Here is a 26,454-nt window from a genome sequence, read left to right on the forward strand (position 1 = left end):
TTCTCGCGCGGAGACGAGAGAGAGCGGGAAGAGGGAGTGAGTGACAGCGGCGACCTTCGAAGTTCTCCTCCGTTGCCCCGCCTCCCTCCCTCATTCCCTGTGGCGGGACGGTGAAACGGAGTCCCGGAGGCTGGTGGATGAGAGGAGAGGCTGGGGAAAGGGGGAGAGGCTGGAGGACGAGGACGAAGAGGAAGGAAACATCCCGCTCGCCTCTCCCGTTCTGCCGCTTCTTCAGTGTGGCGGGTGGGGAGAATTCATTTTCTGCCTCCGCGCGGGGAGGACGTGCAGCCTGGCGCGTCTCCCTGGGTGGCGGGACATGGGTAGGTCGTCGCCGTGGGGCGTAACGGAAAAGCCTGTGGGCTCCTGGCCGTCCTTGCCCAAGCTTGCTGGGAAGAGCCAGAAGACCTCTTACACCTGCCCGGGGTCTTGTGGCACAAGTTGGGGTTCACACAGTGGCGTAGCGTGGGTTGTCAGCACCCGGGGCAAGGCAAGTAATTTGCGCCCCCTAACCCGTGGATTTGCCCTAATCCCAGATATTGCGCCCCCCACGCTACGCCACTGGGTTCACACGTTGTCCTCCGTGCCTTCATTTCTCGGGAGGAAGGGTAAATGTTATCCAAAGACCCCCCTTTTCACCCTCCTTTTTTTTGGCAAAGTTTTGTTTCTGGGTTAGTCGGCAATCCAGTGCATCTTCCAGCTCCATTGAATGCCGTGATTTCGCTTCCCAGCACGTAGGTTCGGACGGTCCATCGCTGCCTAACCAACGGCGTTGTAATTTTATTTGTTGGCGGGTCGGGTTGAAGGCGCGTTTCAGGGACAAGCTCGCAGTTAAATCAATCACGAGCCCACGGCGCCCTTTATCCATATGTGGGAAGCTTTTGTTTGCTTGTGAAGGTTATAACGAGAGTTCACCCGTTATGGTGAGAGGAAGGCCAGCGAGAAAGGAACTTCGTTGAAGTGTGTGGATGCTGTATTTGCTTTGCCTTATATGTGTGTCTGTTTTCTAAAGCAATTGCTCTCTCTACGGATCCAGTGGCTATTGCTTATCAAAGCACCAACGTTAGGAGGCCAGAACAAAATTCTGAAGGTCTGAAACATGCTGATTCTGGCAAATAAAAAAAATGATCTGCCTCCTTTGGGTGATACTATATTACCCTCTTTTTAAAAACTAGTGTGAGAGCCAGAGTAGTTCAGGGTATTGTATCAGCACCCATAGTGAGTGAAGTAGCTCATAACTCTGGCCTCTTGGTGGTGGGGTAAGTATCTCTGTTTAGGGTTTATAGTGTCAAATAGAAGCTGTCCTCCAGATTTGTTTTATAAAAAGGTGCTGAGAGGAAATCTGAAGCCATTCCTAGTAGCATATATACTCTTAATATTTTGAATTACATACAGAATTTGACTCATTCATACTTTGAACCAGCAGATATGAAGAGAGTTGCGGTTAAGAGAATTCTGGACTGACAAGGTTGACAGGTATGAACAACTTCTTGTTGAGAACCTTAATAGGTGTATGTTTTTAGTGTGTGGGTGTTGTATGAAAGTGTGGTATGAAAACATTTGTTTCCTTTTTCACAAATTACATGGCTGGTTTTGTTGTTTTCAGGGTTGTCATACATTTTGCAGTGTAGATTGCCAGTGATGTATTGTAGGGGGGAAATGGTGTCAACTTTTTCTTTTTGTATATTGCAAAGATATTGCACCCAAACCACGACTAAGACAGTCCTATGCAGAGTTAGCTGGGAGTAAGCCACATTATATTAAACAACTTATTTATTAATGGACATGAATAGGATTGCACTGTAAATCACATTCCTGATGTTATAATACTGCTGTGTTATTCATGGCCCACTAATTATAGTTTTATTATTTCTGTTCTTTCCTGTTCTCATTTTGATTCCGAAATTCAATGTCTTTATTTGAGGACAGTGTTTTTGAGGCCAAGGTTGTTGCTACAAATATTTCACACACTTTTGGATTAGTAAAAACTGGTAGATTAAGTTTGGCAACATATTATCTTCTCAACATACTAACCTTGTATGCTATCATTGTGAAACTTTGAAGCATGACTGTAATCATGTTTTTATGCTCTGGAAAAATGCTACCTTATACCAAATATCAAGGTTAATCTGACATTACCAAAAGTTGGGAGGGGGTCATTTGCTAGGCTAAACATCTTGTGTTTCCTTGGGTTTCACTGTTTGGAGTGTGTGCTTGTGTGAATGAAAAATAACTAGCTTTTTCAGTAATCAAAGTATATTTAGAGCAGAATGTTGTATGTTTGAAAGATCTTACGTAGATTCTAGACTTCAGCACTTCAGCTCCTTGTTAATTTTTCATCCTGTGTTGTAATTGTTGGAAAAATAGCAACAAAGAACCTTGGCTATCAAATTCCTGACATTGTTCTTGAAGAGTGAGATAGAAATATGATTCTATTGATTTGTTTCCAGTCATTAAACTCAGTGGTAAGTGAAAAGACGAAATAGCAGTGGTGAAATATTAACTAAGCAGTTACATTATGTCAAAGGATAAGGCAGGTTGTTTTGTTTGCTTTGCTTGATAAGCAGTAGATGACCACAGCAATGATACTGAAATGATTTTCAGGAAGGAAAAGTCTCTCAGTGTTTGGACATAGCTTCTGTTTCTTTAGATGTACATTGCACAATTAATACTTTGACCTAGAGCTATCTTACAAAAGTCACATCTTCTATTACCTTAGAGTTTACTTTGGAAAGCATGCTAAAAGATCTCATTTTGGTTATGCAGAAGCAACCTAGTTTTGGAATGCCTACCAATAAAAATATATTCTTGCAACCATCATACTAAGTATGAATTTAAGAGATTGAAAAGAGTGTGCGTGTTTTAAAATGAAGTTGAAAACAATGGGAAAGTTCATTCAGTTATTGCAACATTTACAAAATTGAAAGATTTACCAAAAAAAAGGGAACCAAGCACATTTCCCTTCACTCAAACTAATGCATGTAAATTGAGCTCTCTTTGTAAACTCCTTACAGCTCTTTTCATTGTTACAAGGTGCACATTCTTTTCCAACTACAACAGTTTGTACTCTTGGGATTTTTCCAACATCTTTATCCACTAGGATTCAGTTCCTAAAATTAGGTGGCTCTGTACTCTGTGGTATGTTGCTTATGCCACAGCAAGTACTGCTCTGTTTAAACAGCTGTGTCCTCTGCATTGGTCTAGGCACCCTTATAATTTACCCATTTGTGATACAAAATAATTTAACATGTAGAAGGTTTCTTTGCAGTATCTGTGCAGTGTGAACAGCTGTGCAGGTAATAGGCTGTTTCAGTGTGTTTTACGTTTTAAAAAGTTTTCATTCTTCTGTTCAGATTGGTTCCTATTCCTGAGTGTGAGATTATCAGCCAAACCTAACCACGGCATATTCTTGCTAGTTAACATGAGAGGGGCTAACACCACAGACCATAGAAAATGTAATTGGTAGAGAGGGCTCTGTGTATTATCACTTACCCTCTTCTCCTGGGAGGGAAGAAATGTACAGTGGTACCCCGTAAGACGAATGCCTCGCTCAACGAAAAACGCGCAAGATGAAAGGGTTTTCTGATATTTTAGCCACTTCGCCAGACAAATTTTCCTATGGGCCTTTCTCGCAAAACGAATTTTTTTTTTGAGTTTTTCCCCACAGGCTCCCTCTAAACTTCAGCGGAGCAGGGCGGGCTGGGAGGGAATCCCTTGGCCCCCCGCCGGACTTCCCGAAGCTCTTTTGAAGTCCGGCTGGGGTCCAAGGGATTCCCTCACCGCCGCCCGCCTTTAGAAGCGCTCGGGGAAAGCAGCGCGCTTCGCTGCTTTGCCCAGAGTGCTTTTAAATGCGGGTGGCGGTGAGGGAATCCCTTGGACCCCCGCCGGACTTCCCACAGCTCTTTTGAAGTCCGGTGGGGGGAGAAGGGCTTTTCTTCCCACCGCCAGCCTTCAGAACAGCCTTCTGAAGGCTGGCGGTGGGAAGAAAAGCCGTTCTCCCCCCGCCTGCCTACAGAAGAGGTTCGAGGAAAGAGGCGAAGGAGCGCTGCCCCTTCACCTCTGTCCCCGGAGCTTGCCGTTCTCCCCGGCCTGCCTTCAGAAGAGGTCCGGGGACAGACTGTCCCCGGACCTGGTCTGAAGGCAGTCTCCATAGGAACGCATTAATTGATTTTCAATGCATTCCTATGGGAAACCATGCTTCGCAAGACAAAAAACTCGCAAGAAGAAAAAACTCGTGGAACGAATTAATTTCGTCTTGCGAGGCACCACTGTATAGTACTTCCTATTGCGCTGTCTCTTTTCCTTTGATCAGCATTGGATGTGGACATGCCTCCACTTGCTCCAGCTTTAGGCATATGCCTGAAGCTAGTTATACTATCAGTATAAGTATTTTGCCTACATAGCTTTTCCCATTTGTAAAAGAAAACAAACTGGATTAATAGAATGTATTTTTTCCTTCACTGATATTTGCTGTCGTAGCAGAATTGCAACAAATTGTTGACAGGCAGCTTATTAAAGGTGCATCAAATCAAGTGCTAATAAATTCTACTTCCTTAGTCATTTTCTTAAAGCAAGTACAGGGGTTCTCTTTAACGAAGATTAATGTGCCAGTTTCAAGCAGGTTTTTGAAAGTTATATGTCACAATTTCTGTGTGTTTATAACTAGCGTTTGCTTTCATTGGAAATAAGGGTTGTACTTTTACAGTTACAAAGTAAGAAACAACAGTGCTTTTCACCAGTATGTTAAACAGCTCTCTCTGTTCTTTTTCTAGATGTGTTTTGCTAATGGGTGTGAGTAAACTAGATGTCTTATACAGGCGCCTACTTCTCACTAAGCTTTTTATTCAAGGATGGGGAAGACCAGAAGACTTGAAAAGGTAGTTATGCTCACTCATGTTTATATTCCAGATTGGGGTACATGCTCTGTTTTTAAATTTCAAAAAATAGTACCCCCAAAGCTTATATTCTGAGTGCACACTGAAAGCTTAAAACAGTTTTCTTATACTGTATGAAGGAAAAGTTAGAAAAGCATTTGTCTCAAATTGATGGGTAATATTTGTGTTAATACATGTTTAAATTTAAAGACTGGTGTCACATTAAAAATAAACAATGCTTGTGAAGGAGTTATTAATGTTAACATTGGATATTATAGCATCCTAGGTAGGAGTGGAATTAAAGATCATTCAGGCCCAACAGAGACAAAATTATAAAACACATTTTTGTGTCTTGTATGTAGTAATAGCTGAAACTTAACACTATTTTTTGTCATTAACAGAATATTTGCATTCAGAAAGATTATAGGAAACAGAGAAAAATGTCAAAATCTGGTTTCAAGAGACTATCCAGTGCACATCAACAAGGTATTAAGTTGCATTTATTTTTTAAGTAGTTTAAGAGTCTATGTAGAGTTGCAATCCTGATTATGAAAAAGGATAAACATTTGTTCAAAGGGGAGGTATCATTTGTTGAGTTGAAGTATATCTATAGAAAGGAACCTATGCTTGGTAAACTGCATGTTGCTAGAATTCACTAGATGTTAGTGAAAGGGCTGTAGCTCAGAGGTAGACCATTGCCTTGTGTGCAGAAAATCCTTGTTTCAATCTCCAGCACTTTAAGGTAGGGTGCAGATATATTCCCTACCTGGAGAGTTGCTGCTAGTCAGTGTAGATGATACTGAGCTAGATAGACTAATGGTCTGACATTGTATAAGGCAGCTTCCTCTGTCCCACCAAATGTACTTGTTAATGTTTGACAGCTTTAGTAATAATGCAATGTTGTTACTGTAGGTTGAAGAGCAGTCAGACTGTAAGATCCTTGATGGGCAGTTCATTTCCCCCTTGGCTCATTATGTTCCAGATATCATGCCACCAGAATCCATCACAGCAAGGTAAGGACAGGCACCTAATGTAAGTTACGAAATTACATAGAGTGAGATGAGATGAAATGATGGTGAAAAGGTGACACATACGTGTGTTAATTTTGAATAAGGATAGGTTTGCATGTTGGCTAGGGCTTTGTCTGCACTGAGTGCCACTGCGAACAGCTTCTTACCTTACGTGCTGAGAGCTCCTCTTGAAATTTTTGTCCCAGTAAGTATAATACTATGATTAAAAAGGTCCTAACTAAACTTCTGCATGCCTTAAGGGACATTTTAGATCCCTTACTATTTCCCCCCCATACACATGTGCCAGTTATTCTGGATTTGCATTTGATTGGAGAAATGCCATATATGATGGCTAGCAGCAGTTTTAATTATCACGGTACAGTGGTGCCTCGCAAGATGAAATTAATTCGTTCTGCAATTCTCTTCGTCTTGCGGTTTTTTCGTCTTGCGATGCACGGTTTCCCATAGGAATGCATTGAAAATCAATTAATGCGTTCCTAGGGAAACCGCCTTCAGACCAGGTCCGGGGACAGTCTGTCCCCGGACCTCTTCTGAAGGCTGGGGGGGGGGGGACAAGGGCTTTTCTTCCCACCCCCAGCATTTTAAAAAACCCCGGGACAGCGGAGGACTTCTCCGCTGTCCGGGGCGATCTTAAAATGCTGGCGGGCGGCATTTTAAAATCGCCCCGGACAGCGGAGGACTTCTCCGCTGTCCGGGGCGATTTAAAAGCCCCTGGGAAGGCAGGCAGGGGGGACAAAGACTTTTGCCCCCCGCCAGCCTTCCTCTTCTGAAGGCTGGCGGGGGCGAAAGTCTTTGCTCCCCCCCCCCTGCCTTCAAAAGCTGTCCGGCCAAGGCTTCGCGGACCTCTCCGCCAGCAGCGGCAGCGCTGCCGCTGCTGGCGGAGGGTTGCCGGCATGCCGAAGTCTGCGGGCGCTGACATCAGCGCTCCCAGGCTTCGCGGACCTCTCCGCCAGCAGCGGCAGCGCTGCCGCTGCTGGCGGAGGGTTGCCGCCATGCCGAAGCCTGCGCGCGCTGGCGGAGAGGTCCGCGAAGCCTGGGAGCGCTGATGTCAGCGCCCGCAGGCTTCGGCATGCCGGCAACCCTGCAAAAGACGTCCGGGGGAAGCGGGGAAGAAGCGCTTCTTCCCCGCTTCCCCCGGACGTCTTTTGCAGCAAGGGGCTGCAGGGAGATAGCGATCTCCCTGCAGCCCCTTGCTGCAAAAGACGTCGGGGGGCAGCAGGGAAGAAGCGCTTAGCTTCCCGCTGCCCCTGGACCTCTTTTGAAGCAAGGGGCTGCGGGGAGATAGCGATCTCCCTGCAGCCCCTTGCTGCAAAAGACGTCGGGGGGCAGCGGGAAAGAAGCACTTAGCTTCGCGCTGCCCCCGGACCTCTTTTGAAGCAAGGGGCTGCGGGGAGATAGCGATCTCCCTGCAGCCCCTTGCTGCAAAAGACGTCGGGGGGCAGCGGGAAAGAAGCGCTTAGCTTCGCGCTGCCCCCGGACCTCTTTTGAAGCAAGGGGCTGCGGGGAGATAGCGATCTCCCTGCAGCCCCTTGCTGCAAAAGACGTCGGGGGGCAGCAGGGAAGAAGCGCTTAGCTTCCCGCTGCCCCTGGACCTCTTTTGAAGCAAGGGGCTGCGGGGAGATAGCGATCTCCCTGCAGCCCCTTGCTGCAAAAGACGTCGGGGGGCAGCGGGGAAGAAGCGCTTAGCTTCGCGCTGCCCCCGGACCTCTTTTGAAGCAAGGGGCTGCGGGGAGATAGCGATCTCCCTGCAGCCCCTTGCTGCAAAAGACGTCGGGGGGCAGCGGGAAAGAAGCGCTTAGCTTCGCGCTGCCCCGGACCTCTTTTGAAGCAAGGGGCTGCGGGGAGATAGCGACCTCCCTGCAGCCCCTTGCTGCAAAAGACGTCGGGGGGCAGCGGGAAAGAAGCGCTTAGCTTCCCGCTGCCCCCGGACCTCTTTTGAAGCAAGGGGCTGCGGGGAGATAGCGATCTCCCTGCAGCCCCTTGCTTCAAAAGAGAAGACCCGCTGTCCCCGGGGCAAGCTTCGTCTTGCGAAGCAAGCCCATAGGGAAATTCGTCTTGCGAGGCAACTCGAAAACGAAAAAACCTTTCGTTTTGCGAGTTTTTCGTCTCGCGAGGCGTTCGTCTTGCGGGGTACCACTGTAGCTGGAAAACATTTTCTGCAATCATGCTTATTACTTAAGAGGGGGGAAATGCATTACTAGTCCTTGATGTAAAACTTTGTGTGATATTAGTTGCTAGTCTGTTAACTTTATTTCATGTAGGCATAGTTTTTAAATGATTGCTTTCTATTTGATAGGTTTCAGTTTTTAGTACCCAAGCTATGGAACAGCAAATACAGACCAGTGTGCATTCATTTAGCAGGCACTGGCGACCATGTAAGCATACAACTTTACTTCATTAATGCTTTTTTTAAAAAAACCTGTTACACTTGTTCTATTTAATTTAATCTTATTAAACTTTTGTCTCTTTAGTACTTTTGGAGGCGACGCACGTTAATGGCCCGTCCAATGATCAAAGAGGCCTGCATGGCTTCACTGTTGTTAGAAAACCCTTATTATATCCTTTATATTAAGCAAAATGTATCTGTGAAGCACAGATCTAGAGAGGAAAGATGCTGCTGCCTAGTCATGTGTTTAGTTCCAACACTAATATGGTGAATGGATATGTCAAATATGTAAAAGCATATGAAATGTAAACCATTTATATGTTTCCTGTATAGATTGGTAGCTTAGAAATTGACAAAACTATAGTAAATGACCTGTAAGTGACCTAATGATTATACTTAAGTATGTGTGGTTCTGCTTGAAAAGAAATCATATATTCTGTGGATATTTTGCAACTCTCCAAAAGCATAAATAACTCAAATTAATGTTGTGGATATGTAATCATATATAAAGTAAAACTATATGCAAATAGACTCCAGGGCATCATTATCTAAAATTAGACACATTTTAAATGCAGCTCGGGGAGGGCATGAGGACCATTTAAAGAAAAAATAATAGGAAAAGAATGCATTGCCCCACTTGATTGCCATGTTTTCATTTGGCTTGTCACAATTAAGAGATTCAGTTTCCAAATTACCAACCAGCAGTCTTTCATAAAATATTAGTTTTCTGTCTCCCTGTTTGAAGCCACTGCATTAATTTATCTATCAATAAACCTGAGGGTTTTTTAAAATCCAATCCTCTTCTGTTGGCATTTTGATAACACAAAAATGGAAATCTGTCACCAATTGGGCTGCTGTTAACAAATTCTGAATTACTTTCTTATAGAGATATTATATTTATCCCAAGATGTAGCCCAAGAGGACAAAAATTTAATTCACATATTATAATTTTCTTGATACTTGTTGGCAGCAATTAAACATTCAGAATGTTTGTGTGGAACGTGTCTGGATCATAGCCATCATTCTAAGCAATGTTACTGAAATTCCTAATAAAGCAGTAAGACAAGTGTCAGGGGATGGGTAGCTGCTTGTGCTTAAAATAGTGCCCCTTCAGAGTTTGTGCGACCCCACAAACCTCTGTGTGTGACAGAGCTCCTCAGACATGTCTGCTCTAGTCACTAGTAGAGTCTGACAGTGGCTGTCTGCGGAAGCGCTTCCAGCAAAGAAGTTCCTTAACGGAAACGCGTCTCCTGGACTCACGACGTGGCAGCTTCCGGCGAAGTATGGGTCTCCCTGCAGTTGCTTCTGACACCTCCCCGCTATTTTCGCTCGAAGTGTCTCTCACCCCTTTCTCTCCCCTGCTGCTTCCTGCCTGGGCTGCTGCGTCTCTCTCAGCATTACTGAGATCCTCCTCCAGAGACCCCGCGCTCCCCCTGCTGGTCCCTGCTTTGGCTGTTGACTCTCTCCCAGTCTCTGGGAGCCTTACCACTTCCCTTTCCTCCGATGTCAGTTCCCTGACATCCACCTCCCCTCCAGGGCCCCCCTCTCCCCCGCCCCTACTTTCTCCTCTGGGCGGTGAGGAGCTGAAACCCCTAAAAGAATCCTCTTCATCTTCAGACGTCTCAAACAATTCCCTCCATCGGTCTTCGTTCCGACTCGCTGAATCCTCCTCCACCTCGGAATCAGCGAACCCCTCCAACTCTTCTTCGTCGTCGGTGGTGGCGAAGTATTCCCTCCGGAACCTCGCCACTGGCTGGGGTTTTCTAGGGAATCTCTGATGAAAAGTTTCAATCAAAACCTCGTCATCTACATCCTCTGCCCTGACCCAGGTGTTTTCCGACTCTGGCTCCCCTTCCCACATTACCAAATACTCTACTTGCTCTCCCCTCCACCTAGAATCGAGAATCTCCGCTACATGGTAGCTGTGTTCTTTTTCCTCCATAGCTGGTCCCCTATTGACCCTCCCCTCTCTGTCCCCTATATACGGTGACAGCAATGATCTGTGGAACACTGGGTGCAACTTCATGTGGTTCGGTAACCGGAGTCTGAAAGCCACTGGGTTGACCTGTTGCGTGACTTCAAATGGGCCCAGTCTTTTGGGTCTTAACTTCTTACAACCTCCTTTAAATGGTAACCCTTGGGTGGACAGCCACACCTGGTCCCCCACCCTAATGCTTTCCCCTTCCCTTCTGGTTTTGTCTGCCTGCCTCTTATATTCCTCCTTCGCCCTGTTTAAATTAAGTTGGAGCTGGCGATGGATCGCTTCCATTTCTTCAACGAACTGTTCTGCGGCAGGAACGCTCCAGTTCTCCCCCTCCCCCCCTGGGAAGGCTCGGGGATGACACCCGTGATTGGCCAAAAAAGGGCTCATCCCCGTGGACACGTTCTCTGCATTGTTATAGGCAAATTCTGCCAACGCCAGCTTCTCCACCCAATCATTCTCTCTGTCATTCACATAACACCTCAAATATTGCTGGAGGACACCATTAGCTCTTTCCGCCTGCCCATTGGTTTCTGGATGACGGGCAGTGGAAAAATTCACCTCTACATGCAATAAGCTCATGAGCTTCCTCCAGAACCTGGAAGTAAATTGTTTCCCTCGGTCCGAAACCACCCTCAAGGGGGCACCATGCAACCTAAACACATTTTCCACAAACAATCTAGCGGTTTCTTCTGCTGTGACCGCATGTGAGCAGGCTATAAAGTGGGCCATCTTGGTTAACAGGTCTACCACAACCATAATGGCTGTCTTCCCTTTGGACCTGGGCAGATCAGTCATGAAATCTATTGCCACTGCCTCCCATGGTCTTTCCGGCGTGGGTAGTGGTTCTAATAAACCTGCCGGTGCCCGCCTCTCCCCCTTGGCTCGTTGACATCGGTCACACCCTCTCACATATTCACGCACATCTTCCCTGACCTTGGGCCACCAGAATTCCCTGGTAACCAGCCACATGGTTTTGTGTTGCCCAAAATGCCCTGCTGTGGGGCTATCGTGCAGTTGCTTGAGTACCCTTTCCCTCAATTCCCCTTCCGGTATGTATAACGCTCCCTTGTAATACAACGCCCCGTTTCTCTCCTCAAAACCCCCGGGTTTGTCTCCCTCCCTCCTGAGACCCCTGAGTTTGTCCTGGGCGTATTCATCCTGCACCGTTCCCTCTATCAGTTCCCTTTCCCCCACCAAAGCCGCCCCACACACCCAGCGGTCCTCGGGAATAACATGGGTCTCTTCGGGTGCACCCTCTCCCTCCAAATATTCAGGTTTGCGTGAGAGAGCGTCCGCCCTAACGTTCTCCGGGCCTGGTACGTAACAAATCTCAAAGTTAAATTTGGAGAACTCCTGGGCCCATCTCAACTGCCGTTGGTTGAGCACTCGCGCAGTTCTCCAATACTCTAGATTCTTATGGTCCGTGCACACTTGCACCTTCTGTTGTGCACCAATTAGTAGGTGCCTCCATCTCCGGAAGGCCTCATAAATAGCAAGAAGTTCCCGGTCGTGCACCGTGTAGTTTCTCTCAGATTTGTTCAGCTTTCGCGAAAAGAAGGCACACGGTCGCCACTCTGACCCCTCCTTCCCCGGCTGCAGAAGAAGCACCGCCCCTATGGCTCTGTCAGAAGCGTCTGTTTCGACCCTCAGCTTTTTTTGTAAATCCACATGTAGAAGTTGTTCGTCAGAGGCGAAGGCCCTTTTCAGTTCCTCAAACGCTCGCTCCGCCTCCCCCGTCCAAACAAACTTCTTTTTGCTGCTGAGACAGTCCGTGATGGGCGCCGTCAGGTGGGCGAAGTTTCGGATGAACTTACGATAAAAGTTTCCAAACCCTAGGAACCTCTGCACATCCTTCTTGGTCTTGGGTGTTTTCCATTCCAGCACCGCTTGAACCTTGCCGGGGTCCATGGCCAACCCCTTGTCTGACAAGCGGTACCCCAGGAATTCCACCTCCTTGGTATGAAACTGACACTTTTCCAGTTTCACCCACAGTCTGTTGGCTTGCAGCCTGCTCAACACTTCTCTGACGTCTCTCACATGTTGCTCCTCATTCTCCGAATACACCAACACGTCATCTAAGAAGGCCACGCAATTCTTGTAGAGCAAAGGCCCCAGTACATGGTTCATAAAGGCTTGAAAACACGCGGAGCCTGTTTGTAATCCAAAAGGCATAACGAGGTATTCAAATGCCCCCAAAGGGGTGAACATGGTGGTCTTCCATTCATCCCCTTTCCTTATACGTATCAGGTTGTACGCCCCCCTTAGGTCCAGCTTTGTAAAAATCTTTCCTTTTCGCACCCTGGTCAAAATATCATCAATCCTGGGCATAGGAAAAGCCGCCGGCTCTGTCACTGCATTTAGGGCCCGAAAGTCACATACCAGCCTCGGCTTGTCCGTGTTTTTTTTATCCACAAAAAACACTGGGCTACCCCCCGCTGCCTTGGACTCTCTGATGAAGCCTCTCTTCAGGTTCTTGTCAATGAACGCTCGCAACTCCTGCATCTCCCTGTCTGACATGGCATACAACTTGCCTACAGGAAGCTGTGCTCCAGGGAGTAAATTGATCTGGCAATCAAAGGGCCTATGGGGGGTAGTTGGTCCGCTTCCTTCTCGCTGAACACGTCGCTGAGATCAGCATACTGTGGTGGCACCTTCCCCTTCTCCATCACTTCCGTCCCTGCTAGGGTGGCTTGGGCCCCTGCTGACCCCTTTTCCGCCCTGCAGTGTTCTAAGCAGTGTGCGGAACCGAAGGAAACCACTCTTTGATGCCAGCCCACCAGCGGATCATGTAGGGCTAGCCAGCTCATTCCCAAAATAATGGGAGCGCCTCCCAAGGTGGCCACATTAAACGCTATCAGTTCTGTGTGCCTTGCCACCCTCATTATCATTGGGACGGTCTGCAAGCTGACGCCTCCTCCCAACAGTTCCCTGCCATCAATCGTGGTCACCTGCAGGGGGTTGCTTAAAGGGATAGTCTGTATCTGGTGCTCAGCAGCAAACTCCTTGCTCATGAAATTGCAGGAGCTGCCTGAGTCCAACAGCGCCTTTATTTTTAGGGGGTGTCCATTTTGCAGCTCTAGCGACACTTCAATCACTAGAGCAGGTCGAGGAGCTTCTGGCACTGGCACTTGGGGAAGGGGCACTTTCACTGCTCTTTGGCCTGGCTGCAGTGCCCTGTTGGCAACCAGGCGTTGGCTTTTACCTGCTCCGTTTCTCCCTGCTCTTCCCCCTCAACAGCTCCCACCATCCCTTGCCATTCCTTCCTCTGGGGGCAGACTCTGGCAAAGTGGCCTGGCTGTTGGCAGAGATAGCATTTCCGGGCTCCCTTTCCCTCCTTCTTCGCCCCCTCACTGGGCTTTGAAACTGCGCGCGCGCGGGCTGTTCCGATTTCCATCGGCTCTGCCGGCGGGAAAGCTGGCTCAGGAATGTCTGGAATGCGTAACTCCTTCCAACGTTCCCCTCTCCCTTCCCGCCTCTCCAAGGCTCTTGCCTCCTGGCGCGCTCCAATGGTCAGCGCAGATTTGGTCAGCTGATCCATTGACCCCGCCCTGGGGCTCCTGGCCAGCTCGTCTTTCACAGCTGAAGAAAGACCTTCTTCAAATAGCATCTGAATGGGGGCTGCCGATAAATCCCACCCCAATCTGTGAATCAGCATGGTAAATTCAGTCCAGTACTCACGGACAGATCTGCTTCCCTGCTTGCAAGCCATTAGCTGTCTGCGTACCGCCCCTTCCTCAATATCGCTGGAAAACATGATATCCATTGCACGGAAGAATTTCATAGTGTCCTTTAGGATATCGTTGTGCGTTGCCATCAGGGGTCGAACCCAGTCCCGCGCCCCCTTCTCAAGATGCCCAATTACGAACGCAACTCGCGATTCCTCATCAGGGAACTCATCAAACTGCACATTCAGAGCATATTGCATCTCAGTCCTAAAGGCATGGTAATCCTTGGGGTCCCCCCCAAACTTCTGCACCAATCCTGGTACCTTTCTGGGGAACTGAGTGGTTCTCCCCTTTTTGTCAGCATCCTGAGCCCTTCTCTCCTCGAGCCTCGCCGTCTGCAGCGCAAGTTGGACCTCCAGAGCTTGATACCTTTCTTCCAAGCTTGGACCAGCTCCAGCCCCTGCGTCTCCGGTTCCGACTGGGTTGCTCATGATGCTTTCTCCTGCACAGGCAGCGTACAGAGACTGTCAGACTGCTGTCAGGGGATGGGTAGCTGCTTGTGCTTAAAATAGTGCCCCTTCAGAGTTTGTGCGACCCCACAAACCTCTGTGTGTGACAGAGCTCCTCAGACATGTCTGCTCTAGTCACTAGTAGAGTCTGACAGTGGCTGTCTGCGGAAGCGCTTCCAGCAAAGAAGTTCCTTAACGGAAACGCGTCTCCTGGACTCACGACGTGGCAGCTTCCGGCGAAGTATGGGTCTCCCTGCAGTTGCTTCTGACACCTCCCCGCTATTTTCGCTCGAAGTGTCTCTCACCCCTTTCTCTCCCCTGCTGCTTCCTGCCTGGGCTGCTGCGTCTCTCTCAGCATTACTGAGATCCTCCTCCAGAGACCCCGCGCTCCCCCTGCTGGTCCCTGCTTTGGCTGTTGACTCTCTCCCAGTCTCTGGGAGCCTTACCACTTCCCTTTCCTCCGATGTCAGTTCCCTGACAACAAGTTTTTCATATTGCTGTTTAGTTATATATAATGACTTGCCTAGATAGGTTATTCAATGATTGAAATGGTACGCATGTGTGAACTCAAATCTCCTATGTCTAACATAATGCATGAGCTCACATTAAAGGTAAAGGTAAAGGGACCCCTGACCATTAGGTCCAGTCGTGATCGACTCTGGGGTTGCGGCGCTTATCTCACTTTATTGGCCGAGGGAGCCTGTGTGCAGCTTCCGGGTCATGTGGCCAGCATGACTAAGCCACTTCTGGCGAACCAGAGCAGCGCACGGAAACGCCGTTTACCTTCCTGCCGGAGTGGTACCTATTTATCTACTTGCACTTTGACGTGCTTTCAAACTGCTAGGTTGGCAGGAGCAGGGACCGAGCAACAGGAGCTCACCCCTTCGCGGGGATTCAAACCACCGACCTTCTGATCGGCAAGTTCTAGGCTCTATGGTTTAACCCACAGCACCACCTGCGTCCCGTACATTACCTCCTGTTTAATTGTTAAATTTCAAGCCTATAAAGCCACACAGTTAAAATAACTTTTATTTTAGTGTGCACATTTTTTAAAAAAAACCCTTTAAATATAAATTGTAATGAAAATGTTGAGACTCAAAAGGTATATACATTTGCATATTAATTTCTTTGACTCTTATCTGTACATGGATGCAGAAAACCCAAGGATCAGTTGTAAGTATTAGCAATGTACTGTATTCTGTGATACATTTAGGAAATAGATATACTGCTTAAAATTTACAAGTTATCTCTTATTTCTGATGCATCGTGTTTATTTGAATTTATTCCTTTTTGCAAGAAACTTATTTTAAGCCACAATGGTCAATAATACAAATAGGAATATTGCATTCTGCCACTTTAGGGGCTAAGGTAAAGGTAAAGGTACCCCTGCCTGTACGGGCCAGTCGTCTCCGACTCTAGGGTTGTGCGCCCATCTCACTTAAGAGGCCGGGGGCCAGCGCTGTCCGGAGACACTTCCGGGTCACGTGGCCAGCGTGATGAAGCTGCTCTGGCAAGCCAGCACCAGCGTAGCACACGGAAACGCCGTTTACCTTCCCGCTATAAAGCGGTACCTATTTATCTACTTGCACTTAGGGGTGCTTTCGAACTGCTAGGTGGGCAGGAGCTGGGACCGAAAGACGGGAGCTCACTCCGCCGCGGGGATTCAAACCGCCGACCATGCGATTGGCAAGCTCTAGGCGCTGAGGTTTTACCCACAGCGCCACCCGCGTCCCTCACTTTAGGGGCTACATAACCTTTTAAAGTTGCTACCTTCTGCATACCTTGAATTTGGTAACTGTGTTAATGCTGAATGTCTTCAAATCCTTTATATAAGCTATTTCTAGAAATAACCTTGTTCCAAGTATGCAGCAACTTGGTGTTGCAAGATGTTCAGATGTATGAAAACTAGGTCATTTCATAGAGTGCCAATCGCTGTAAATAAATTTCACAGTGAAGGCTTTATGTGGCTGTAGCATTTCACTTGTTTCTTTTGGCAACCATTTTGAGTGAATAGTGGCAGCTTTCCCCAACTGAGAAGGGGAGGATAATACATTCCTCATCTCTGCATTCTTCCCTTCTGTTTCCCCAAATTAGCAAAGTGCTCTGAACAAGCATAGCATGATGGATTCCAACCAGGCACCAGAGCTATCCATCGTAAAGTTAAATTGTTGCAGTGTACTTGTAATACTTCACAGCAGACAAAACTGCTGTATAACTACTTGGAAAATAAATCCTGTAACTTCAGTGCAGGTATCTCTGCAAAACAAATTTGTTTAATATTGTAGCACATTTGAAATTCTGGCCTTAATAGTAATTGTAGATTGATGGATAAGTTTCACAAAGTCCACAGCTTTTCTTCATATGGCAGTATCAATATTTTGAGGCCTTTTTGTCATAAAGCAACTTTATAAAGAAAATATTTTACTTTATTGGCCAAAATCCATTGTTGGCAGTTTTGTGTGGACTGTGCTCCTGTTAGTTGGGTCCAGTTTGTCCAGGCAGCAGCTACTAGGTTTAAATATAATCATAACCCTTCCTCAAATTAAATGAGAGAGAGTTTTCATGAGGACAGTGGTCTGAATTGTAGAAGATATGACGATAGGTGCATTTGTTAATATATATATGTAAAGTTTGCCTTTCTTTTCTCGGGAGAAAAGAAGATCATGTCTGAAAAATGTCTCTGACCTGTTTGTCATGGGAGGAGCTCTTGTGCTAGAATCCGCTGTTCTTCTGCACTGGTTAGAAAGAGAAGGCTATGGACCCCTTGGGATGACAGGAATATCCATGGGAGGACATGTAAGAACCTTTATTTGAAAAATAGTAAATAAGTTGAAGCTTACATATGTCTATCATTAGCTGGTTTTAAGTTTTGTAAAATAAGTTACAATATAAGTGAGTTATCTAAATCACATGACATAGACGTGAAAAATGGGATGCGCAGATATGGAAATGGCCTTACATTTTCATATTCCATTAGAATGAATACTGAATATAGTTTGATCAAATTCTTATTAAATTTCAAGTTTATGTCCTGGTACACATCCCAGGTACAAACCCATGAAACATATGAAATATCACTTACCTTAGACAAGTCTACCTCAGCAAATCTGTTGTGAAGATTAAATGAGAACCTTACTTATATTACTCAGAGATCCTTGGAAAAAGGACCTCAGGATTTGTATTAAAGAGGGAAGGAGGATTACTTGGAAGAAGAATTTGTATCGGATGCATACATAATGATTAAAATTATGAAATGCTTTTCAAAATCTGAAGTTTTAGATGATATTTTTATATAAATGCCACTTAAGTTTGTTGTGAATAAAATCTGGAAGGGGAAAGAAAAGGGAAGGGTTTTTTGTATTCTAAAATATGTTGAGGGGTGAAAGCTATTTCTCTCAGGTAGTAATTTCATTTTACTTGTGCTTATGAAAACAAAATAAGTTTGTCGCTCCCTAAGGAATTATGAAACCAACTGTGCTGTATAATTTATTTCAATTTGCAGTAAATGCATTGTGTGTGTAAAGAAAACAGATAAAGATTTACATTAAAGGATTTTGAAGGGAAAATACTGAGGTGACTAATACAATACAAATCACAGGCGCTATTCATCTTCGGTGACAAGCAGTATGTAATCTGAAAAAAATATTGTATTGTCTTCTATTTGACAGATGGCATCATTAGCAGTGTCAAACTGGCCTAAACCATTGCCACTAGTTCCTTGTCTCTCCTGGTCTACAGCCTCTGGTGTTTTTACTACGGTAATCTATTTGTAGTGTACAATGCCAACAAGTGGGAAACCAAAAGGCTTCAAGGTCCTAATATTAATCTGGTTTGATTTATTGCTGGGATATTTCATAGTAGAAATACTTTGTGTTCTTGGGGTTAGGGTAGAGTTACCAAATTTTGAATTGAGGAGGAACTTTTTTTAAATAGTTATTCCATCTCTCAGTATCTCAACAAACATTTCATTTTTAAAATGCTTTATGAGGCATGAAAGGCAGCTAAGTGAAACATGCAAACCTAAAGCTTCCATGGTTCTTTGATCCTTGCCCTTGTTTGTAGATGTGCCCAGAGATGTTTTCACAGTTCATGGGGAAACTTTGTTAAAATGATATAAATTAAAATTATTCTTATATAGTTGGTATCTTTAGAATAAGAGTTCATAATGCCTTGTCACTGCTTTATAATGTCTTTAATTTCAGGGTGTACTGAGCAAGGCAGTGAACTGGAGACAGCTTGAGAAACAGTATTATTCAGAGAGTGTTTATGAAGAAGAGATCATTCAAATGCTTGAATATTGTGGAGTAGGTATAATTTTATTTTCATACTAAATATTAGCTCTACAGTTTGACCATTGAAAACATGTCACAGTGCTCAAGCACTTCAGCAAAAACATTAGATATGAAACTATAGAATTTGTTATACGAATATTCTTGTCAAAAGATGCATTAACATTGGTTTTTGTTTAGAATGCATTACCCTTCTACTCTTTATTAATTTTACACTGGTGAATGGTGGATTGTGAGAGAGCTTGTCAAACTACAGTATGTGATTAGGAAGGAGCATTTTCATCGTATGACTAGAACCAACCAGATCATTTAACCAGAAAATTGAATTTTTGGATTCCTTTTGTAAAAAAAATACTGCATTTCCTCTTACATTTTGTATGTTGGTTGCTAAATGGCTCCTATGTTTGTTACATGTTCACCAAAAATTTAGTAAACAACATAGCTGTTCATAGATGCTTAGAAATTATAACTAGGGATTATTTCTTGTTATCAGGTTATCAAAAACATTAATGTAAGGATCCGTAGATAGAATATCAGATGCTGTCTTTTCAATAGGAAAATGTAATGGGCCACCTGTCTCATTTCTCTTCAGTAATAATAATAATAATAATAATTATTATTATTATTATTATTATTTAGGGACACGGGTGGCACTGTGGTCTAAGCCCCTGAGCCTAGGGCTTGCCGATCGGAAGGTTGGTGGTCCGAATCCCCGCAACGGGGTGAGCTTCCATTGTTCAGTTCCAGCTTCTGCCCACCTAGCAGTTTGGAAGCACGTCAAAGTGCAAGTAGATAAATAGGTACCGCTGTCTGCGGACAAACTTCGTCTCCCTCGGCCTATAGAGCAAGATGAGCGCACAACCCCAGAGTCGTCTGCGACTGAACCTAACGGTCAGGGGTACCTTTACCTTTATTATTTATACCCCACCCATCTGGCTGGGTTTCCCTAGCCACTCTGGGCGGCTTCCAACTGAATATTAAAAACACAATAAAGCATCAAACATTAAAAACTTCCCTAAACAGGGCCGCCTTCAGATGTCTTTTAAAAGTAAGATAGTTGCTTATTGCCTTGACATCTGCTGGGAAGGTGTTCCACAGGGCAGGCACCACTAACGAGAAGGCCCTTCCTGGTTCCATGTAACCTCACTTCTCACAGCGAGGGAACCGCCAGAAGGCCCTCGGTGCTGGACCTCAGTGTCCGGGCTGAACAATGGGGGGGGGGGTGGAGACGCTCCTTCAGGTATACAGTAGTACCTTGGTTTGCAACTGCTTTGGATTGCAACTGTTTTGGATTACAACCACGTCAAACTCGGAAGTACGTGTCCTTTTTTGGGGTTACAACCTGTTTTGGTTTACAACCGGACCTCCAAAATGGATTACGGTTGTAAACCAAGGTACCACTGTACAGGATCGAGGCTGTTTAGTTCTCCTGACAGTGGCCAGATGTTGGGGGTTTTTTTAGACCACTGTTGCAGAATGTGGAGGAGGGCTTTTTCTTTTTCTTTGGCGATCACTCATAGCCAAGTAAGATTCTCCTCCCTGAACACAGTCTTAATGGCGTGTCCCTAGGTGACTGTGGAGGCCAATTTTGGATCCACACGTCCTTTTACAGGGGGTACATAGGTTTTTGGATGGGAGTTGATCATTGTGAGGGTTTGACAAACGTGCCTTCCTCTTCGCTTGTTTCATCCTTTCATCCTCAGTTTGAGTATCTTCAAAGTCCATGACACCTTTGGTAAAGGCTATTCTCCAATTGGAGCACTTGCAGGCCAGTGTTTCCCAATTCTCGGTGTTTATACTGCATTTTGTTAAATTTGCCTTGAAAGAGTCTTTAAACCTCTTTTGTGAACCACCAGCATTACGCTTTTCATTTTTAGAGTAGTCGCTTTGGAAGACTATAATCAGGCATCCGCTCAAATGAAGTGGTGCATGTTTCACAAGCGTACAGTAAGATTGGTAGTACAATACAGTGGTGCTCCGCAAGACGAATGCCTCGCAAGACGGAAAACTCGCTAGACGAAAGAGTTTTCCGTTTTGGAGGTGCTTCGCAAAATGAATTTCCTATGGGCTTGCTTCGCAAGACGACAATGTCTTGCGAGTTCCTGCTGGTTTTTTCCTCCCCCCCTTTTTCTAAGCCTCTAAGCCGCTTATCAGCTGATCCGATCAGCAGATAAGCTGCTAAAAACCTCTAAAAGCCGCTAATAGCGCTAATCCACCAATGGGCTTGCTTCGCAAGACGAAAAAACCGCTAGACGAAGAGAATCACAGAACGGATTCTTTTCGTCTTGTGAGGCACCACTGTAGCTCTGTAAACAAGCATTTTGGTTTCCCTGCAAATGTCCCAGTCCTCAAACACTCTGCACTTCAATCGAGAGAAAACTGCACGCACAGAGCTCAGGTGATGCTGGATTTCGGCATCAATGCCTGCCCTTGTGGAAAGATAACTGCCCAGGTAGGAAAAACAGTCGACATTTTCCAACATTACACCATTAAGTTGGATTTGTGGCGCAGCAGAGGGGTTGTTTTTTGCGTGTTGGTGCAGCACTTGGGTTTTTTGGATGTTGAGCGATAGGCCAAGCTTTTCATAAGCTTCTGCGAAGATATTTAGGGTGGTTTGGAGGTCATCCTCTGAGTTTGCACACACTACATCATCATCAGCATTTTGAAGCTCTATGACGGAAGTTATGGTAACCTTCCTCTTTGCTTTCAGCCTAACTTGAGGGTTTTCCATCTGTTCAATATATGATTTCTACCCCGGTGGGGAGTTTCCCTTCGACAATGCTCCTTGCACTCCTGCCTCTATCCCTTTTAGTTAGGAAATAATTATAGGAGGACTTGGAGAAATGTGGCAGTGGCAGAAGAAGGGTTCTTTATTCTCCTACTCACCTGTGCAGTCTTTCCCAGCTGTTTCATATTTTGCATAGGAAACAAAAAAGCAGTGACTAGATGTGCTAGGAGGCCACTAATGGAAGATGCTGAGCTGTTGCCACATCAAGTGACTGCTGGTAAAACTATTGCCTGGAATTTCTGAAGATGATGGAGAATAGAAAATTTGGGGTTTTTGGTGTTTCCAATGCTAGTTATGTGTAATGAGCTTCTCAAAATATTGGGATTAAAATGACTTCCTCCTAGTAAGAAAATTATAAATCAGTGGGAAAGCATCTCGTTCTCTAGGAACATTTATTCTATGTTAAGCACAACTGAGAACTGCATATCTTGCATATTCCTTTACTCTTTCCGGTGGAGTTGGTACTGTATGCATTGCAAGTACTCAACATTAGGTAACAGAATACACACAACAGCCTATATTGTTGTAAACTGCTTGGGCTTTTTTTTTAAAAAAACAACAATCAAGTGTTATATAACTTTTGTGAAATAGATACTTTGAGAAAGCCTAGTGTAGAATGAGGATGATTTAATCATTTATGATAGGGGAAAGGACACTATGTTGAGATTTCTGCCTTTCTCTCTAAGGATGCTTGTGGATGTGCTTGCATTTGCACAGATTTCAAATTTCTGAAAATAAATTCCACCCCACCCACCCCAGATACGGTTAAATTAAAAGTTGTTAACACAGGGATACATTCATAAGGCAGTTTCATACAAGCCAAAGGTTGGGATATGTCACTTTAGTCTTTTCTATGTTTACATAGTTTAAGTGACTCACATTAGAAATTAAATTGTTCTCAAGATTCAACACTGTCAATTGTATCTTATATAATATAAGAGATATTTGGTGTTGTAGTCACCATATATTTGGGAAGTGTCTTGAGTTAAAATATAAACTCTGCCATATTCTTTTAGAATGGCGGTCACCAACCGTGTCCTCCAGATGTTGCTGCACTTCAGATTCCATCATCCCTGACTTACTAGCATTCTAAGTAAAGTTCATGGCAATTGGGAGTCCCACCAGCATCCAGAACGCACTACATTAGATACCCCTGGATTAGAGTAATGGAACATCTAGCTCATTCAAGAGAGCAAATCATAGAAGTTTCCACATACTACCCCCCCAAGCAAATGTTTTAGGGTTACCAGAGGAACTGATACCTTACAGGATATCTACCTAATATTCAAAGTGTCTTAATTGAATAGATATTTTTGTTTAGACAGATTCATTCAAGATGGGACAAGACTTTGTTAAAAATTCTCCTGGCAGTGTGGACAGTTTAAGCAATCTGGATCTGCATTCCGGTATGCTGAACCTGGATACCAGAAGCAAAGCTCTATCTTCGGAAGCTGGTCACTGCATTAGCAGTAGCAGAACTCCTCTAAGTGCCTCAGCGGAAGGACTGTTAGTGCAAGAGGCGTCAAAAATGCAGTGCATAAACCAAACATTTTCAACCAACAGCAGTAGCAATAAGGATTTTACCAGTAATCAGAAGCATCTGATAAGTGGAAAAAGGGACAGTTTACAAAGAGAATCTTTAAGATTCATGAAAGGGGTGATGGACGAATGTACCCATGTAGCTAATTTTTCAGGTACATGTTATTTTAATACAGTTTTGAAATTCTTCTTTTTGCTGCCCTCTGCCTATTTCTACTCTGTTAAGTAATACTTCTGTTTTTTATGTTTTCTTTTTCCAAATTTTCATTTCTGCATTTCTAAGTAATCTCTGAGCACATAAAGCATTTAAATCTGGTTTTCTTTCTTCCTTCTTTATATTCAGTGGTGTCTAGTTTGTCTCATAGGACTAGAAATGTAGCTTATATCGTAAGTTGCATAGTCTGTGGAGTTATTTGAAGGCTCACATGATCACTAACAGCATAATTCTCTGGTCTGCGCAAGGCAAAAAGCAGATAGGGTTGAACACAGCTGTTGCCTCATTGTAAATTATGGTGAACTGGTGGAACAGCAGCTAGATCAATACCTATCAACATGCAAAGCTTTGTGTGAGCAGAGAAGGTATAGTAGCGGCTAGTGACATAAATATAAGTGGGACTAGGGCTCCTTGTTCTGCAAGGCGAGGACCAAAAAATATTGAAATGAAAAAATTGAGCACCAGGGCCAATTATTCTCAACAAAGCCCAGCAGAAAAACAAAATGCAAAACTGTGCCATAGTCCATGCAACATGTTGAAATTGATAGGGCATGGTCATAGACAATACTCCACTACCCCATGTGTCTATGAACCAAAAAGACACAGGGAAGGAGGCCACAAGGTCAACATGAGACCACTGCAGATCACAAGATGATGCTAACATACTAGAGCAGGTTATTAGGCTATAAGGTGGTTCTTCAGCAGGATCAAGAAAGCTGGTTTCATAGTCACAACCTATTGTATATGGACTAATTTTCCTTTGCTGTTCTTTCCCATTCTTGTGTAATCTAACATAAGCTACTGACAGTGTTGCTTCAGCAGTAAAAAAGAACTAAGGCTGCATTAAATAGTTGCCATTTGCTGAAGACATGATTGTGAATTGTGGATTCCCATGCAATTACCTTGTAATTTTAACCTTTCTGTAACATTGTCTTCCAAACTAAAGATAGCATATTTAGCTTTAAAGAGCTTTGTTCCTTGTTCTCAGTTCCAGTTGATCCAACACTGATCATAGTAGTTCAAGCCAAGGAGGATGCTTATATTCCAAGAACTGGTGTACGTAGCCTTCAAGAAATATGGCCCGGATGTGAAATCAGATACTTGGAAGGAGGTCATGTTAGTGCATACCTCTTCAAACAAGGATTGTTCAGGTGAGGCATTGATTAAGCAATGAAAATCAAACAAAGCTTTTATACTCTACTACTACTGCATCTCTTAAGTGCTAAGTATACATATTTTGTTGTGGCAGTCTGAAAGTTGCCTGCATTCAACAGATTTAGGCCACTTCAAAGCTAGTAGTAAGTCATGGTTTTGTGCTATGTGAACAAGCTGAATTGAGTCTTGGGCTTATGGTCTCCCGTCTCCTCAGTTTGAGCCAGGCTTGTTTTAACAAACCATAGTTTAAAATAACTATAGAGTTCCACCTAACTTGGATGTAGTCTGAAACAGGAACTGTATACTTCCAGGTTGTTACAACAGTGAAGTGGTGGTGTATAAACCTAGGTTCTCTTCTCATTAATTTAGTGCTAAATGACAGCATTACATCTGAAATGAGCTTTATTTCCTACTCAGTTCTGTTTTATATTTCAGTTGTTGCATTTGTTACCCCTAAATTGTGGATTTCTGAGATTTGTGGCTTTGTTTATAATTGGCAGGAAGTGCCCAGCATTGCCCAGGAATTTTTAGAAACACTTTTGTATGTGTGTGTTTTATAAATGGATAGTGTAATCTGTGAGTTTTGACTCATGACACTCAAAATTAGGTGAAGTCACATCAAGTCAAGTTTGGTCCATCAACTTGAATTAAAATTATGTCCATTGTTCAAATGTCAATGAAGACTGCTGCACTCCCTCCGCCTCCCGGACCTGGAACCCTCATCCTGGGTTTGGTGATGATTTATTGAGAGGTAGCCAAATCTATGCCAAAAAAAATCCGAAGTCCTGTATTGCTCTGCGAAATTGAATCAAAATGGCACCTAGCATCCAAACATTGCTGAAGACAACTGCCCCCACCTTGGCAACTTTCATGCCAAGTTAGGGAACAGTATTTCAAGTGGTGGCTGAAAATATGCAAAAAAATGGGCATAGTCATGTCAAAGTTATGCTTTATTCCACCATTTTTATTTTAAACTAGTATGCTGCATTCAAACATCAATGTAGTCCACCACCCCAACTCAGGAACCCTCAATTTTGGCAACTATATCTCAAGAAGTATCCAAATGCTGAAAACAGACAAATGGACATTTTTCTAAAATTTATAGTAGAAGCAGGTGCTAAAATCTTTTGTTAGATCACTGTGCTGCATCTGGACAAAAAAAATATTGTAAATTATTAGTGTACCTTCATTAATGTTGTTAATCTTCTCTTTCTCTTAGACAAGCTATATATGATGCCTTTGAACGCTTTCTCCAGAAATACGCTGTATAGCTCTGTCCTTTGGAGCCGCTCTATATAGACTTGTTCTGAGCTCTTTTTTACATGGATCCTCATGTTGACCTCATGTGGAGAACAAGTCAGACATAAGTTCAGTTAAGTCACCAACTGGACGGTAAACTGAACTTGGCGTTATATCAGAATGAAATCAACCAATTTCAAACTTGCACCAGTCATGCCAATGACAATTTTAGCACAATTTCTTAATACAGGTAATGTCTGTCTAAAGAATAGGCTGATTTTTAAGACTATTGTTATTTCAAGAGTACACTTATCCTTTGAAGAGAGACCAACGCAGGCTGCTTAAATTTGGTTTATATAAATTTTAGCATAAGTTTCACACCCCAGGTTGTCACTAGGACTAGGAATTCAAAAATTCCTTCAGGGAGACCAACTAGCCTCTCAATAATGAGCTCAACTTGAAAAGTTTATTCATAATAAAAATTATTAAGATGGCCTATGCAGACTCTGGGGAGTAGGCAGCTACATACCCCCACAATCTTCTGTATTCCCTGGCCCTATTTCAACTTCAGTTGGAAGAACAAAGTTTGCACATTACTTTCCTGCACCTCATAATTGGTTCTTTAAAACTATTTGTCCACCTTTAATCATTTAAAGTAGCATGCTAGGTGTGCTCTTATTTTAAAATGGAGGGAGGAGGTGCATACTTCTGTTGAGGAATCATAAAATGTTAATTGACTGAATTGTTATACCTGAAATGAAAATAAAGTGTGAATCCTTCTGTA

The 26,454-nt window shown here is 44.3% G+C and overlaps 1 protein-coding gene across 9 annotated transcripts; it reads left to right on the top strand.

Moving 5' to 3' along the window:
- The first annotated feature begins 6 nt into the window (after nt 1-6).
- On the top strand, nt 7-26,454 carry ABHD18 (abhydrolase domain containing 18). Of its 9 annotated transcripts, none has more exons than XM_082237708.1 (14): nt 7-320; nt 1,424-1,473; nt 4,770-4,874; nt 5,273-5,357; nt 5,784-5,884; nt 8,199-8,277; nt 8,374-8,458; nt 15,592-15,619; nt 17,104-17,242; nt 18,115-18,204; nt 18,649-18,750; nt 22,845-23,217; nt 24,265-24,427; nt 25,651-26,454. In XM_082237708.1, exons 3-14 carry the CDS (start codon nt 4,783-4,785, stop codon nt 25,700-25,702), a joined length of 1,389 nt encoding a protein of 462 aa, XP_082093834.1. In that variant the 5' UTR covers nt 7-320; nt 1,424-1,473; nt 4,770-4,782; the 3' UTR covers nt 25,703-26,454. The 9 variants fall into 9 exon arrangements, with proteins under 9 accessions (XP_082093834.1, XP_082093835.1, XP_082093833.1 ...); XM_082237709.1 differs by having other exon boundaries at nt 7-243; nt 1,421-1,473; XM_082237707.1 differs by having other exon boundaries at nt 7-243.

Source organism: Podarcis vaucheri (genome assembly GCF_965113315.1).
Source record: "Podarcis vaucheri genome assembly, chromosome: 9".
Lineage (NCBI taxonomy): Eukaryota > Metazoa > Chordata > Lepidosauria > Squamata > Lacertidae > Podarcis > Podarcis vaucheri.